At 40.4% G+C, this 17,803-nt stretch overlaps 1 protein-coding gene across 1 annotated transcript in view; it reads left to right on the plus strand.

The window, feature by feature from the left end:
- The window catches only part of LOC139621093 (probable phospholipid-transporting ATPase IIA), a 33,513-nt gene that overhangs the window by 4,406 nt on the left and 11,304 nt on the right, over nucleotides 1-17,803 (plus strand). Inside the window, exons 3-19 of the mRNA XM_071477348.1 lie at nucleotides 1,813-1,926; nucleotides 2,113-2,221; nucleotides 3,086-3,144; nucleotides 4,085-4,136; nucleotides 5,170-5,264; nucleotides 6,444-6,524; nucleotides 7,188-7,263; nucleotides 7,691-7,767; nucleotides 7,982-8,142; nucleotides 8,246-8,388; nucleotides 9,156-9,268; nucleotides 10,004-10,213; nucleotides 13,086-13,247; nucleotides 13,756-13,848; nucleotides 13,976-14,059; nucleotides 14,993-15,163; nucleotides 16,286-16,384. Coding sequence (XP_071333449.1) covers nucleotides 1,813-1,926; nucleotides 2,113-2,221; nucleotides 3,086-3,144; nucleotides 4,085-4,136; nucleotides 5,170-5,264; nucleotides 6,444-6,524; nucleotides 7,188-7,263; nucleotides 7,691-7,767; nucleotides 7,982-8,142; nucleotides 8,246-8,388; nucleotides 9,156-9,268; nucleotides 10,004-10,213; nucleotides 13,086-13,247; nucleotides 13,756-13,848; nucleotides 13,976-14,059; nucleotides 14,993-15,163; nucleotides 16,286-16,384 — 1,899 coding nt within the window. The remainder of the gene's footprint in view (nucleotides 1-1,812; nucleotides 1,927-2,112; nucleotides 2,222-3,085; nucleotides 3,145-4,084; nucleotides 4,137-5,169; nucleotides 5,265-6,443; nucleotides 6,525-7,187; nucleotides 7,264-7,690; nucleotides 7,768-7,981; nucleotides 8,143-8,245; nucleotides 8,389-9,155; nucleotides 9,269-10,003; nucleotides 10,214-13,085; nucleotides 13,248-13,755; nucleotides 13,849-13,975; nucleotides 14,060-14,992; nucleotides 15,164-16,285; nucleotides 16,385-17,803) is intronic.

Here is a 17,803-nt window from a genome sequence, read left to right on the forward strand (position 1 = left end):
TGAATAGGACTGCAACTAATTTGGTTCAGAAAATGGCAGAAAATGGCAACAACCAGTGAATTTTTGGCCTTTATGCTCAACAATGATTAATGGAGTATTAAAGTGGTAAAACTGCCATTTCATATTTAGTCAACAGACTAATTCTAATTCTTTCAGCTCTATTTTTGATATATTTCTATCAGGATATAAAATTACATATGATGTGAAAAAGGATTTTATCCATATCGCTCACAGTGGCAAGAAAATGTAAAGTGAACCTTTTGGAATTATCTCCATTTATGTATAAATTAGCCCTAAAATAAGGTCAGATCTTCATCTAAGTCACAGTTACCAACAAACACAATCTATTTTAGCTAATTACACACAGATCATTCTGTTCTTGAAAACAACATTCAAAGATTCACAGTGTAGGTTGGGAACAGTATGTGAACCTTGGCTAATGGCTTTAACAGATGAAGTCATTGAAATCAGATTGGAGGTGGGTTAGAGCTACTTTTACAAATAAACAACACTTAAAGCTTTAGATCTTCATGAGTTCACAGTCAGACAAACTGTCTACAAATCAGATGATTCAGTTCTGTGGTTACTCTCCATAGAAGTGGGCATCCAGCTAAGAAAAGCACAATGCAGAATTATCAGTAATGTCACTTTAGCTGCAGAGGAACAGCTAAAGGCTTAAAGGAATCGATGGAGCTGGTTCATATCTGTGTTCATGACCATACGTAGACCACCATGCTTGGTTGCATAGAGCATGGTATCCTGCCACAGACTCCACAGAGGAAGCTGCTGCTCTCCAAGAAAAAAAAAAAGACTTGTCCTGAAGTTTGAGCAGCTTGACTCTTCACAACACTACTGGGAAAATGTTTTATGGACGGATTAATTTAAGTTTGATTTGTTTTAGAAGAACATGCAGTAGTATGTATGGTGTAAAGAAGCCACTGTATACTGACATGAAACCATCATCCCAGAGGTGAAGCACAGTGGAGGGACCATCACGATTTGGGGCTTTGCTGCCTCTGGGTCTGGAAAGCTCAAGGGCAAAATCAATTTTATCAAAGTCTCTTACAGGATAATGTCGGGGTGTCTGTCCACCAGCTGATCAGTAGAAGCTGGTGACTCAGCAGGACAATGACCCTCGACACTGAAGTAACTCTACTACAGAACGACTTCAAACTAAGAAAATCCACTATGTGGAGTCAGAGAGCAGACCTTAATACAATGGAAATACTGTGGAAGGAGCTCAGAGAGCTGTTCACACCAGACGTCCTGAGAATATGTCTGAGCTGAAGCAGTTGGGCCAGAATTCCTCCTGAACATTTAGCAGATCTGATCAGCAGCTACTGGAAGCTCTTGTTTGAGTTTATTGGTGCTACAGCAGGTTTGACTAGTTATTAAATTCAAGGGTTTGCTTACATTTCCACCAGCGCTGTGAATGTTTAATGGGTGTGTTCAGTAAAGCTATACAAGATTATAATTACCCTGTGATATTATCTTAAGAACACTGAGTTTTATGACCAGTTAAAGCAGAAAACCAGGTCATACCAGAGGATTCACATACAGACACTGTATGTTTGCTGTGTCACTTGGTTTCACACAAAACATTGAAATAGTGTTGAAAAAAATATTTTATTCAGGCCTGAAGCCATTTATTTATATGCTTACATGACTTTTAATCTACAGGTCATCAAAACAGAGCACACAGAGACCAGTTGTGTCAAATACGTCTTCTATCAAAATCAGTCATGGCTTTCAAAAATAATGTGTATCAGTAAATGCTAGATAGAGTCTTGTTTGTTTGTTTTCTGTTCACAGGTGCTGTTCAATCAGTTCAAGTACTTCTTCAACTTGTACTTTTTGCTACTGGCCTGCTCTCAATTTGTCGAGGAGCTGCGCTTAGGTGCCCTCTACACCTACTGGGTGCCTTTGGTATGTGACATTTTTGCAAAGCCCCCCCCCCCACAATTGTTAATTATTAATCAATCAGTAGCAATTTCCGTACTGAAATCATGCTCAATGCATCATTTTTTTCTCATATTTCCCACAAAAGTTTGTTTCAATTTCAGTTTGTTTTGGAGAAAATGGCTCTTTTAACAATGACTTGTCACTCTCCAGGGTCTCGTTTTGATTATCACCATCATGAGAGAAGCAGTGGAGGAAATAAGATGCTACCTTCGAGACAAAGAAGTGAACTCTCAGATTTACAGCAAGCTTTCAACAAGAGGTGAGGATTACAAACACGGGACAGCTCTGGTTGTGTTTTGTCTCAGTTGATATGTGAACCATGTTGCTTATTTCTCAGCATCAGCATCTATTAACTGTAGGAGGTTGGTCCTATTAAAACTTATTGGGGCTAGGGGAAATGGTTGGTAATTCAAAGCAGAGATGTAAAAGTGTACATAAGAGGCCTTGGTATAAAGTGCTACCAGCAATAAAAAGCAGGAGACCTCTTGTGGTTTCCATCACTTTGCCCCTTTGATGTGGCAGCTTGTTTTACCCATAAACACAAGGGCTGGTTGCCTCCATGATAGCGGCCCCCTGTGCGTATCTGAGGGTTTGCAGTAACTGTATGGTGACGAAGTCAAAACCTCTAATCTCTTCATCTTTTTTTTAAGATGCATTTTGTTTATGAAAGCTGTTCTGTAGACTTTTCTTTGTTGATCTTTCTTTTGTAAAGAGATGTGTAAAACGTTATTGCACTAGTAGAGCAGAGCACTGTTGTGAAGCCCCACGAACCCTAATGCATAGCAATATTAATGTGCTTTAATGTCTTACATATGCAAAGCCCAGAGGTCACGACAAAGGTCAGGGGTCAGTGATCTCTTCCAAACAATTTTGCCTGTTCATTCCAACTGGAATGAGAGAAAAGGCTCAACTCCCCCAGCATTCTTTCCTAAATTCACTGGGGTGACTGGTGAGGCATGCACAACAACAGTTCACTGAGAGGAGACGTTTACATTTAGAATCATATTTGATTTAAAAAAAAAAAAAGAAACATGTTTTGAAATGTATTTATAGCCAGGAGAACTTCCAATGCTCTAACTTACTTAAACACTTCATTAACTTGAACCTTTGTTGTGTATTTCAGGCACAGTGAAGGTTAAAAGCAGTGGCATTCAAGTGGGAGATCTTATAATCGTGGAGAAGGTTTGTTGAAGATTGTTTCATCCACATCTGTGAATAGTTTTGTGTTTTTAAGACTGTCAAGTTACCCTTTATATGAGAGTGAGTAATGAGGGGGCTGTTAATCTCCTGTGCTCCGGTGGTGACTGAGGTGAAAGGAGTTAGTAAAGATTTTGTAATCTTGTGATCAATGCTGAGCTTCAGCTTGTCAAACCCAATTCACACACAGCAGACATGAGCCTAAAATGCCTTTAATTAGATCTTAGACACAAATTCAATTAAGTGCTATTTATTGATATTATTTTTTTTCCCCATTTTGAAGTCACGTTTATAGTTTGTAGTTGTTTGAGTTAGTTTCAGCTTGCAGGGGAATCTGTTGTGTTGCTCTGAGTGAATTCTCTCAGGTTTTTTTTCAACATGAAACATGAGAAGCGAGTCCTGTCTTCTGTTTCCAACCCAGGACTTCTCTCTGAATCACTCATTTCAACGCAGCTGAAGGAAAGGTCACACATGTTGTTCTACACATTTCACTAATATGACTGAGTGACTCAGAGTTATGTGTGGGACAATTCAGAGAGACACTTCAGCAGAAGTGAAACCAGTAGCTGACAAAGGAATTTTTTTTTTAAATTAACATCCGTCTAAAAAGCCATAATAGATCTTTATTAGACTATCGACCACTTAGCAATAATCCATGCACAGCTCGGGGTCTTTGTGTAGTGCAGTGGAGGGACCAGGTCAGACAGAGTGTAAAACCTGGTCAGGGTCCTGTTCAGGCCACGACAGGATGATTTGTGCTGCAGGAACTTATTATTTTGACCGACCTGGCTGCTGGTAATGTGGCACATGAAAAGCAAAAAGTCTAAACTTTGCTGCGGTTTAAGAGCAGAGGAGGGAGTAGGAAAAAGTGCAGGATCAGGAACTGATGTTGAAGTCATGTTTTTCTTTCTGCCTTTCTTTGTAGAACCAGCGTGTTCCTGCTGACATGATCTTTTTAAGGACCTCTGAAAGAAATGGTAAACATCTGCTGGTCATTCATCCAGATCTCCACAACAGAGCGGCTGCCTGGCCTTGGCTGACTGGGGAAATGACTTGTTTAAAAAAGGCGCTGAGGTGCAGGGATTAGCCCTGAGCCGGGACAGGAAGTCCCGACAATGTCTAAATTGTAATTAGGTCCAGTACTAAACTACTACTCAAAGTGCAGCGTGGTGGAGAATTTCTCCTTCATGTTCTCTGTTCATCTTCGCCTATGACTAATTTTGTCTTTCAAATGAGAAGATAATGAAAAGGAAAATCGAGGCTCACACAAAAATCAGATGTAAAGAGAAAACAATGGACACGAGAGGAGGCTGCCTCATCTGAATAATCAAATATGGATTAGGTTAAGATTTGACAGCAACAACTTAGTGAATTGCATTGCATTGTTTATTTGCAAATATACAAAATACACACAGGTCTATTCAAAATAAGTACTGGCAAAAATCTCATTGCAGGGACAAGTTTTATTTTCAGCCAAATGTGACTGTGTAAGAGAAGCTAGATGCATGTTTTTGTTGCGTCTTCCTGTTGAGGGAAGAAAAACAACAGCTTTGTTTTACTGGAAATAGTACTTGGTTATCTCTCTTCCATGTGGAGGCCATTAGGTCAATTATGAAGAGCCTAGGCCAGGATTGGGAGTGAGGGCAGGATGACGCATGCAGGCCAACAGAGGGGGGGTGGGCTTGGCTGCCTCCACTTTTGCCCCAGCTTCATCCCAAAAGTAATAATCTGCTCAGTCCCATTCTCAGAGGTTGTGACTGTGTCATTTGTGACTCCAGGCTGAAATTGTTTTACGGCCTCTTCTCAGGTATTTACTCAAACTTGGAAAATGAATGTGTGTTAGAATAAATAAGGCAGAAACAGTGAGTGTAAGTGTGTATATTCACTGCCATCATCCAGAATAAAGAAAGTGAGGTTCATTCTTTTACTAAAAGCCTGTTGTGGCCCTCTAGGGGTAAGTGTGTTAAAATCTGGCATCGGTGGCAGCTCTCGTCTCTCTCTCCTTTCCAGGCTCCTGCTTCCTGCGGACCGACCAACTGGACGGAGAGACGGACTGGAAACTACGCCTCCCAGTGGCCTGCACGCAGAGGCTGCCAACTGCTGCTGTGAGTCTGAAAATGGAGATGGAGATGTAGAGAGGATGCAGGAGAGAAGTGAATGTTGCAACACTGCGTTTATGTCATTTTTGTGCAATAAAAGCTCATGAAGTCAGGAGTAATTGCACGTCAACTGTGGTCTAAGACGAGCAAGTCTTTCATTAGGACAGAGTAGTCATTTAACCAGAGTGTAGGACGACCTCGTCATCAAACAACGTCCTGACTAAAAGGTCAAAGGTTAGTCAGTCAGTTTTTGACGAATTTAGGATTTTAGAGGCAAATATTCATGTTCATAATTTAGAGTTTGTCAGTTTTCAGTATGATACAGTAAAATTCAGTATTTTAAAGATAAAATACATAAAATAACTATTCTACTTACTCAACTTCATTTATTTTCAACCTGAATTTGATTTGGTCCTGACACTACAACTTTACACTGAAACCTGGACTATTGACAACTTAATGAGGCGTAATCATTCTGGGCTGAATAATTATTTTACAATAATCGACCAACAAAAATGAATAAATTCATGGATTTTTGCTTTTGAAATTTATAATTTAGATCTGTTGTCCTGTAGCTGGTGTCAGAAAGAAACCCCCATCTAATCAGACCTGGCATTACTGATCTTTGATATTTAATAAAAGCTAATATTGTCTGTTTTTTGGCAGACTGATATATTGGTCAAGAGCTGAAACAGTTTGTTGAATAAGCAGAAAGTCCATCAACACAAAATTAGTTGGTGACTATTTTGATAATCTAGATAAAATCAAACTATTTATTCAAGTCAGTTTTAAGTTAAGTAAGTACAAAAAAAAAATTATTGATGCTTCGCTGCTTGTCATGTCCTGCTCTCTGAGTCCTGGTAACAGTTTTATTGAGAGTAAACAATAAGAGCCTCAGGGTGAAAATAACATAACCGTCATATTTGTCAAACAAGTCCAGGGATATTTATTTGTCATAACAGTTTGTCAGCCAATGAAGCCTCGAGCAAAGGTTCTGTAAAATGCAAAACTACAGAGCAAACACTGGTCAACAAACTGTAAGTGATTATTTTCATTAAGTGAGTAAAATGTTATCTGAGATAGTTAAATCATTTTTCATGATTGACGAACAAGTTAGGCGAAGCTTTGCGTGTTCTTGTCATCTTCTTGTCACTGATCCTAAACCATGCTTCTGATGTCTCACAGGACCTTCTCCAAATCAGATCATACGTGTACGCAGAAGAGCCAAACATTGATATCCATAACTTTATTGGAACTTTTACCAGGGTGAGTGCTTACATTACTGCTCTGCTGAGCCATGTGCCTCTTTATGTAAATCTGATGGCACTTGAACTTGTCTGAGTGTGCCGGAGTCATTTTAAAGTTCAAGCAATGAAAGCAATCCGGCTAGGTCAGACGTCATAACGTTTTCTTTAGCAAACAGGGATGTAACAAGTTCCTGTTCGTGTTGGATGTTATACAACAGCAGCAGATTCGCTCTGTAATAAACAGATTCTTAATGTATCGGTGCATTCACTCATGCTTACGATGGTCATTAATCAAGACTTAAAAAATCCATCAGTGATGCAGAAAACAGTCTTCTTCCTTGTAATCATAATATTTTCCTCCACCACTCTCTCTCTCTCTCTCTCTCTCTCTCTCTCTCTGCTCCCTCTCATGCCAAATATGCCAAATATTGTACAACATTGTGGCTCATTCAGTGAATGTGCTCTCATGTCTGAATAAAGCCATAAGGATTAGCATTGATAAGCATCAGTGTGAAGGACATTTACGTCTGAACGACTAAACATCTGTGTTTGAAAATGGCTTTAGTGTCATTTGAATACTTTATGTTTACAAAACCTCTGTTTAACAAACGTAGCAATTATTTGACCAGTTTCTGTCTACCCCCTTTCATTCTCTATTTGCATGTTGTGTCAACTGTTACAGGAGGATGGCGATCCCCCTGTCAACGAAAGCCTCAGCATTGAGAACACCCTGTGGGCCAGCACTGTCGTCGCCTCTGGTAAATATCTGACTGGTGGTTCCCCAGGAAGTAACCGGGACCAGCCTTTGCTCTTAGCCTCACAGAGCTGTGCTGCGGTGCCTCTTCCCTCACAACTGTTGATCTGATGACTCGTCTAAACAAACAGAAAAAATAATGACGCAGTCAGACATTTTTGCTCATTCATATACAGTTCCACAGCTAAACCAAATCATAAAGAAAGAGCTCTTCTTCTTCAGGAGATGGAATCCACTTTGACCCAATGCACACATATGTTATCTGTTAAGCCACTGGAAATCTGCATCCTATATTCCAAATGACATTCTTCATTTGAAAATGTCTATACAAGTCAAGATAATAAGTCTGGGAAACATCCTCATGACATATTATGCTTTATGTTGTTCCTTTATTATGTCGGCCTGAGGCGGATTTTCTCTCCCTCTCTCAGGCACAGTGGTGGGGGTTGTGATTTACACAGGCAAGGAGCTGCGCAGTGTCATGAACACCTCCAACCCACGACACAAGGTACAGTAGTGTGAACCAGAGCCTGAAGACCCACATTAGGTCATGTACTTTGCACAAAGATGTTTTTATTTGGCAGATTTTCATGGATACGTTGAATTTATCCTTAATAGATTCATTTTGTGATTTATTTAACATTAATTCATTTATTTATACTAGACTTACATATTTGTACATATGCAATTTGATGCATAATGCTTGTCTCTGTTGCTGATAGGTGGGTTTGTTTGACTTGGAAGTGAACTGTTTGACTAAGATCCTGTTTGGGGCCCTGGTTGTTGTGTCACTGGTCATGGTGGCACTCCAGCACTTCGCTGGACGTTGGTACCTCCAGATCTTTCGCTTCCTGCTACTCTTCTCTCACATTGTGCCCATTAGGTGAGATTCAAGATTCAAAATGTGTTGTATTTTATTTTTGTATTTATATAAGGAGATAAAGAGCGCTTTTCACTTTTACTTACTTTTTTCTTATTTGATGCAGTTTGCGTGTGAACCTAGATATGGGAAAGATGGTTTTCAGTTGGATGATTAAGAAAGACTCCAAGATCCCTGGGACGGTGGTGAGGGCCAGCACCATACCTGAGCAGCTGGGACGCATCTCTTACCTGCTGACTGACAAAACAGGTTAGACTGCGGGACATAGTCATGGAAAGAAGCATAGCTTTAAGGCAGCTTTGATTGTGTGGCCAAAAGAAGCACTGAGACCACTGTGTGGAGTGCTAAAATGAGAGGTTATAGTGCTGAGGATTTGCCAAGGAAGTATGGTAGTTGGACAGACTTAAGTCGTTTCCTTCCCTGGGGGCTTTGCTCTGTGGTGGGGTTTCTGCTCCCAGCGACCTGCTACTTATTGGACCCTTAAATCATAAAAAAAAAGCCTGAAGTCTCTCATCCATACACACCTTCAGAGCACAACACCTCCACCAGTGCACTTCCTTAGGCGCGAGGTGTTGCACGTCAGATTTACAGCCCTCATGCCCAATAAAATGATCAGCCGTTTCCCCATCCAGAGCGTGATAAGGCTGGGAGGGGGGGGGGCTGCAGGTCAGACTAATGTACATGTGAGGCCCCTGAGGTCTTTTTGATATACTAGCGGAAAATGCTTTTAAAGTGAATGTGAGGATACAGAGGTTGGGTGTAGTGCCAAAGAGAAGGCTTCTTGCTTTCTTACCATTTATTTTCCAATCACAACAGGTGACCTGCAAACTCTGTCTTAAGTAACTGATTAATAGCTGTAAAATAAAATACTTTCATAGACACTGACACTACAAGTGTTAGTTTCCAAAATTATATTTAACAGCCAAACACTATTTCATATGTCTGTGCTGCCAGACATTAACTATTATTTTGGAGGAATTTCTCAGTCTGAATGTCTGTAATGTAATCTCTACCAGGGACTCTCACCCAGAATGAAATGGTGTTCCGACGGCTCCATCTCGGTACTGTGGCATATGGGATGGACTCAATGGATGAAGTACAGAGCCATGTGTTCAGCGCCTACACGCAGGTAAAAAAAAACAAAAAAAAAACTTGAAACACTCTCTGTCTGTCCCAGAGAAGACATGAACATTTAGAAAACAAACAGAGAAGAAAAGATTGAAATTCCAAAGGCTTGGGAAAGAGTAAAACAAACAGACACGAACATTGTTTTAAGAAACATATCAGTTTGTGATTATTGTTTGGTTGAATGCTTCCTGACCTCTGATGACACTCTTTGTCCCCCTTGACACCAGAGGTTAGTGAAGCAGGAAACAGGATTAGCCCACAAGCGAAGCACTGACCGGACTTCTTTAATGACGCCACCATTAACCCCTGGAACTCACAGCTGTCTAAAAATAGCAAGGCCACAAATGCAAAAGCAAATTGTTCATATTTTCTTTACACATCTGGTTATGGTTATAGATCACTATCACAGTCAGGATTGAAGCTGGGCTGGTTGAGAAACTAGTTTCTCCGACTTAAATCTAAACATCTCCAGTTAGTAATCTCTGTTTTCTAGTTAGCCTTGTGTATTGTTGTGTGCAGGAGTTCAAGTGTTCACACAGCTTGTTTATTTTTCACTCACTCATGCAGCTTCTTTTTGATTTTGACAGTCCAGATTGGCTACAATACTGTATCTGCCCTCTCTCAGAGGAGCCTTGACCACAATGAAAGACTCGTATTAGAATCTAGGGTTATAACTCTTTTCAGATTCCTGTATGTCCTTCTGTTTGATCACTGCACCTTCTGTAATTTTTCTCAGCCCACCCACGACCTTCAAACATCCAGGGCTCTGGCAGCCACTAAGGTCCGTAAGACCATCAGCAGCAGAGTTCATGAGGCTGTGAAGGCCATCGCCCTGGTTCACAACGTGACACCCGTGTACGAGTCCAACGGGGTGACAGACCAGGCCGAGGCTGAGCAGCACTATGAAGACACATGCAGAGTCTACCAGGCCTCCAGCCCAGATGAGGTATATTCACACAGAACCTTTTCACATTACTCTAGTTTTATTATTGATGTTATTTTTCACCAACAGAGTGATGATATGCTCCTTCATAGACTGAGAAAATTCTGCTTTTCAAAACCTTCAGGGCAAGTGCTCTAAATGTTATTAATCTTTAATTATTTAATCATCTTGCCTTGAATTTGAACAAAACACTACTCCTACTTTTTAAATCCTAAAATGTATCATAAAGAGTATTAAATGATAATGAAATAATATAAAGTAATCATAAAGTAATTCAAAGTTCCTGTCAAAAATACCAAAATATGTTTTTCTTTTTGTTTCTCAGTTTGACCTTCACTGTGGAGAATGATTTATGTTTGATATCAGAGCTGTTTGAAAATTAATCTGCTGAAGGAGAAAAGTTTTTCCATGCTCACCTCAAATCTGAGTTTAAGACATGTTTGCACAAGTGTGATAGGATATCCTGGTCCAATATGCAGCTGAAGCAAATGTGATGTGGAAACTCGAAGCCTCCAGTGCACAAATATAAAAAAAAAACACTTTTTTTGTAGAGACATCTTTTGTCTAGTTGAAAAACTTTTGAAATTAAAAAGAGTCACATTTTTAAAGATCCTGGATTTTTCAAAGAGCTGGGATGAGTAGACGTCATTTTAAACGATTTTAACGATCTAATTGAGCTTATTATTCATAGGAGAGAGTGAGGGAGGGAACCTTTAACTTTTTATTATCTGACATCTAATCATCATTTAGCAACTAAATTCAGAGAGCTCAGTGCTCTGTGTTAGTAAATGTGACAGCAAGAAGGAGAGCAGAACACATGTTACTTGACTGGTCATGATAATAGAAGGAATAATTTATATACTTGTAAAACCTTTTTTTTTTTTTTTTTTTTTTTACTTTCTTTTCTTTTCTGTTTGACAGCTGTACATAAACGTTTTTACATATATTCAAGTATTAAGCAAAAAACAACATAAGAAAAATAAAATAAATTTTAATTAAAAAAAAAAAAAAAGTGTCCACTCTGATAAGTACATAAACAGCACTTAGAATATTAAAAGACATTTAACAAGAGGAAGGAGGTAAAAAAAAAAAAAAAAAACTGTAAACACCGGCAGATACTTTTATGCTGATGTATTTCAACCTGACCTGTTGGGAAATGTACACTTCATCTACTTGAGGCCAAACAGCAAAGGCCTGACGGGAGATCAGACTTCCGATGTCAAGATGGACAGTTGTTGGTCTTTGTCAGTAGAAGCCATTATAATGAGCTTCTTCACTACTTTCTTCCTTAAAGGGGAACATTCAGAAAGCCAAATGGCATCTCACATTTATGTCCTTGATCAGTATGAATTCTTTGAACGTCAGGAAGAGGGCTGCGGAATTCGACTCGATCCATTTCCTGCTGTGTAAATACGGATTTCCTTAATGTGCTCCCCAGCCCATTGCACTTATTTTGAATTTCCTCTTTGATAGCACACTTTAACAGAGCGCTGCATATCTGCTGTGGTTTGTATTGTTGGTAGAGACAGCAGCTGTTCTATTGTTCTGGAAAACAATTGAAACTGTCTCTGTCTGTGAGCGGCTGAGCCCTGAAAGTTGAACTGTATCAGTTTGATACGATCTAGACTCAGATTCAGTTTGCTCCACTACAGCTTTCAGGAAGTCTTAACATAGATCTGGTTTTGGCTGTTAGCACTATAGATGCAGTGTCGGTGACTGTTGAATACATGGTTTTTACTACAGCAGATATACACTGTAGATATCCTCCTAATGTATTAATATCTGAATCATCTTATTATATATGTGATTATAACCAAGAGTCTGACTTGTATCATGAGTTACTCACAGAGGAGAGCTGATATCTGAATCACTTTGCTTTTCAGCTCATAACAAACTTGTCAGCTACGTGGTTGAGTCTGAGTCAAACCATCTGGCCATTTCAGCCCGGCTAAAAAATCGACAGCCAAGCCAGATGCTGCTGCTGTTACAAGGTGGTGCTGCTGCTGTGGCAGACACCAGATCCACGAATGCCTCCACAGTGAATATTTCTAGACTGTGACTCAGCACAAACTTCATATTTCCCAACCTGGATGACAAACATTACGGTAGTCGGAGCTGTTCTGACGTTAACGTGCTCCTGGCCAGGCATTGTCAGACTACGTGGTCATGTATTTCCAAAATAAGTAATTTTGGGAACCACAAAAATCTGCGGAGTCAGAACGTGGAGATCTTTGTTGGTTTCTCTCATCTGTGTCCATTTGGCCACTCTGCTATTAGTGCTGTCAGAAGATGGATGATGAATTGGGTATGTGATCTGGCTTCTGGTCTGGAAGTTATTGGGCAATGTCATCTCCCCTTTTTTTCTCCCCAAACACACACACACACACACACACACACACACACACACACACACACACACACACACACACACACACACACATTACCATCGTATTAATGGATGTCATCTGTTGTGTCCTTCAGAAAGCATCAAACGAAAACAATAGTTTCAGTTCTGAAATGCACATCTCCCTAGTTTATCAATCAATAGTCTTGAGTGCTGAAAATGCTTGAGCTATTGATCACAGCTAAATGGTTACTGTGCTTTCTGACAGGCTCCTCTCTCTAAAGTGTCCTCCGCTGTTTTCTTTGTAATCCAAGTAATGGAACATCATATTGACATAATGGCTTTACCACGAGAATAATAATTTTAAAAAACCCAAGCAGTGTTCACTTTTCTCTTTTGCTATGTGATGACAATGTTTTATTATTTATTAAAAAAAACATCAAATATTGTCTACTTGATTAACATTGCATCTTTTTCTGTGGTGTAGTTTAATGACCACCCACTACAGTCTTTACAATGTGGCGTTGATAGGTGTCGCTGGTGCAGTGGACTGAGAGTGTCGGGCTGACACTGGTGGGAAGGGACCAGTCCTCCATGCAGCTGCGGACCCCTACTGGCCAAATCCTGAACTTCACCATCCTGCAGATATTCCCCTTCACTTATGAAAGCAAGAGGATGGGCATCATAGTGCGAGTGAGTGCCACTTATTAATTAATGTTCTCCTCTGTTAGCTGTAGATGTTGTGCATGTTGCTTCATTGTGTGCTTCAAAGGAGCTGCATTGATTTTAAAACCAGTCACAGTCAGTGTGGGTCAGTGGTTTTTGCTCAGAAGCTGACACTTGCTTTTTCAAGACACATAAGAAAACAACAGATTATTTTATAGCGTATTATCTGAGGACAAACCTTACCTTATAACAACCTCTGACTAAGTCTGATGACTAACTTTATTTTTGTTGGCTGGGCTGTAGCTCAGGAAGCCTGGGATTCTGAGGCTGGACTTCCTTGTGATAACATTTTCAAACACTTTGTGAATACCAAAATAAATGATGTATTTCTAGGCAACACAAAATCATAAAATAGTGGCGCACGTTCACATCGGCTCACGCAGCTGTGAACTGGAAATATCCTCTGAGTGACGCATTGCTGGTGTATTTCGTGTCGGGTGTATCGGGTGTAAATATCCTATTATTTTTAACCCAGGATGAATCAACAGGAGAGATCACGTTCTACATGAAGGGTGCTGATGTGGTGATGGCAGGCATTGTCCAATATAACGACTGGCTGGAAGAGGAGGTAGATTTTTCCTCTTTTCCCAAATCATGATGCAGTGACAGTGATTTTATTCCCGTTATAAATAATTCACAGACTCAATAGACTTTATAACATGCTGAAACCAAATGTTGTTGTCTCTGTTTTCTAGTGTGGAAACATGGCGAGGGAAGGTCTGAGGGTCCTTGTGGTCTCGAAGAAGTCCCTGACGGAGGAGCAGTATCAAGACTTTGAGGTAAGCGTTCAGCCCACCGTGAACTGAGGCTGAGCTGAGGGACTTAGCTTCATTAGCAACATTACACATTCACTCTCTTTGGCTTTTGTCAAGTTGAAGCCTTTGCAGCTTGTAAACCACAGAAATATCAACCATGTGTTACACATCTATTACGCTCAAATTACACCCAAAGTCTGTTGACTGTCAAACAATATTCTATGCAGACATGCTCTGTATTTCTAAATGTCAAAGTGTGTTTCCCGGGGTAATTGGGCTAACCTCTGACCCCCCTCCTCCTCTAGACCGTATACCCCACCTTCCCACGCACACACCCAGCCCTCACTCATTGTTTGAGCAGGGCAGGGCCGTCTCCCCTGCAGTTTTCAGCCCCAGGCCCATCGCTGAAGTGTATAATTGTGTGAGCAGAGCTGGTGGGCAGCAGTGAGTCACTCAACAACTGAGTCACACACAGTTTGTGTTCCTGTATGAGTCACACTCAGATTATTTTTGCTTTATCTCACTCACAAATTGCCATGGAGCTTGGAGCACTGAAGATGGGCGTTAACCCATTGATCATGTCTCTTCTGTGTATTAAGCTGTTTAAAACACAGTGGCTTTCAGGGCTGCCTGCAAACAAATACTGGGAAGTTGATACTTAAAAATGAAACTTGAATATCTAATATGAAAGTTTCCGTGTGTGTTGAATATCATGTTCGTACTGCACACAGATTAATCTCTGTGGAGGATGTAAAATTCTGCTAATGTATGCAGACTGTGTGAGGCTTCCCTGTAAGTTTTTCTCCATGTGTTTGTCATGTCTTCCACAGCTGGTGTCCATGTTGATATTTTCTCCTTCTATTCCTGGCTGTCTCCCATCTGCAATGATTCCACCTTATTTATGCTAATTTCATCCTCTCCCACTCATCATCTTCCCATCCCTCTGCTGCTCTGCAGGCACGGTATGTCCAGGCCAAGCTCAGCGTCCATGACCGCTCTCTGAAGGTGGCCACAGTGATTGAGAGTCTGGAGATGGAGATGGAGCTGCTGTGTCTGACTGGGGTGGAGGACCAGCTCCAGACTGACGTCAGGCCCACCCTGGAGATCCTCCGCAATGCAGGCATCAAGGTCTGGGGAGCTGGAGGGCGGGTTGGGGTGGCACGGCCTCATAGCTCACAATAGCAACAAATTAGAAAAACAAAACATAGAAACAAGTACAAATATGTTTTTCATATCTACCCACATGATTAAGCCTCTTTAAGTATAAAAAACAAGACTATAGTAAATTTAAATTAATTACATGGAAATGTTAAGTGGCTACTGGTTGGCACTTCACATGGTTGATGTAAAATGCTCGACCACATTTTTATGGAAACAAGCATTTGGTTTTGTGCAAGAGAACCAGGAAGCTGATTAGTCACTGTGGTAAAAGTGGGGCTGATAGTTCTCTTTGCTCTTTATTCAAAGGAATTAGTTCACCCAGAAATAAGATTTCCTCACTTGGCTCTAGTATCTAGCTGTGCAGATAGTTCTGAGGATTTCATCCTCACCCTCAGTACAGTGGAGGTGAATAGAATTACATTTCAGCCTCTCGCAGCATTTAAAAAAGGACAATTAAAAAAAAAATCAATAGTATCTTCCAGAAACAGTAACTCTCTTGTTACAGTGAAAACTTTTGACACAGTTTTCAGTGAACTGTCAGACTAACAGAAAAGTCATGTTCCTACTGATGTTTTTGAAATGTCATTTTTAATTAATCTGAGTGGAGCCAGAAGTCTGTGTGATGAATATCTCAAAACCCAAGTAAATAAATAAAAAAAAAAAACAACCCAAAACCAATTCAGTTTTTTGGGGTTTTTTTTTGATCATTTAAATTAATCGTCCTTTTAAATTTTCTGCTGTAAGCTTCTATAAGCAACATCCAAAAGATTAAGAATCAGTCTGAGACAGAAGTTGGATACTGTGATACCAATCTGTGTGATGACTGGTGTTTGTCTCCTGTTTGAAGCATAAGTGCTACAATAAAGTAAGATAGGTCCACAGTCACAGGTTGCTTGATCAAGCCAGTGATTAGAGCCTTTGATCTCTGGAATTTAGCTTTTGTTTACTGATTTCACTAACAGATTATTGAAACTCACATTCTTCTTTGATTTATTTATACGTTTGAGTGGAATTTCTCTTCAGACCTCAGTGCCTCTTATAAACCCATAAATTATCTTCACTAAATGTTATTCTTTGGTTTTTGTGTAGGTTTGGATGCTGACAGGAGACAAGCTAGAAACAGCCACATGCACGGCTAAAAACGCCCATCTGATCACCCGCAGCCAGGACATCCACATCTTCAGACCCGTAAGTGCAGGACAAAGTCTCGTCTTCCTCTTTGTTTGCATATGAAGTGGTGAATAGTTGATTTTAGTACCACAGGGTTCATCCCAGTTCAGCGCAGCACTGACAGTTTCCTGACTCTGTCGACCCACGGGCATCCATCCTCTGTGAGACCAAGGCCCATTTGCTCGTGGTCATACAGCCCCACACAACTACGCATGCAGCCCAGGCCAGCATCCACAGCTGAATAAATCACCTCCCACCAGCGAAAGCATCCAAGCCACTGTCAGAGAGAACAAACAGGCCTTCGCTCAGCCAGAGAGGAGAAACCAGCTGAACCACTCCCAGAGGGAACATGCAGAGGGCTCACTTCCTAATTTGTTTTGCAGGTTTCAGGCTCTCTCGCCACTTTGATAGTCCCCCTTCTGCCTTCCCCTCTGGAGCCGTGCCAGAGCTGAAGGAGCGCCTGCCATATAGGAAGGTTACAACTTGCGTACAACTGCGGTTACTGGAAGAGAATAACAATGGTTGGCACAGCTTGAAAACCTCTGTCCCAGTGGACGGGGGAGTGCTGACTGGGCCTGCAACACATACATCTGGATTAGTTTCCTTGTGGCCACCAATGGCCTGATCTGGATTGACGTATGAATAGTCAGCGGTTGAAGGATATTCATACCGGAGCATAGCTCCTGTTGACAGATTAACACCCTGCCCTGTCAGTGCTGCATTTTTGGAGAATTTTTAAATCTATATTTGAACCTGACACAATTGTGAGGAAACTCATTTGATTTTATATTTTCCCACTTCCCAGTTTCCCTTCCTAATTAAGATTTCAGTACCACTTTTCTTTTCTTTCACTCACAATATACTAGAAACACGCTTCATTACACTGTAATGTGTTTGTACGCAGTTAAAATGTCATTTTGTAATGTTTTTTAATGCATTTGTCAACAATTACAACTTCCTTTGTGAAGACATATTTTACATTGATACATCTGGTTATTATTATATTGTCATTCATGATGTTTACACATAAGCTGCCCACAGGAGGAGTTATAGTAATAAACACTATTATCTGCATACAAATGCAGAGAATTTAATAGTCCACTTTTGGGTTCATTGCTCAGACAGAAGGGCGGTAATTCAATTTTATTGTCTTCTTGACTTTCACTAGAATCCTGACAATGATATTATCTCGTGAATTTGTTTTACAACATGCTGTTATTTGGAGTAATGTCTCCTGGCAAATTGGAATCAAAAACAAACACAGTTAGTGGTTAAACTTTTTTTGTTTGGAAAATATGAAAATGCATAACATGGGACCACAGTTCACTGTACTGAACAACAGTGAAATACATTTATTTATGATTTTGCCATTGACATTCCCCATATACTGCAAATAAGGCCTCACTGATCCAGTTTGTTAAGTGACCTGAGTAACAT

Source organism: Trachinotus anak, unplaced genomic scaffold (assembly GCF_046630095.1).
Source record: "Trachinotus anak isolate AG129_WGS33_773 ecotype Australia unplaced genomic scaffold, CSIRO_AGI_Tana_v1 ptg000004l, whole genome shotgun sequence".
Classification (NCBI taxonomy): Eukaryota; Metazoa; Chordata; class Actinopteri; order Carangiformes; family Carangidae; genus Trachinotus; species Trachinotus anak.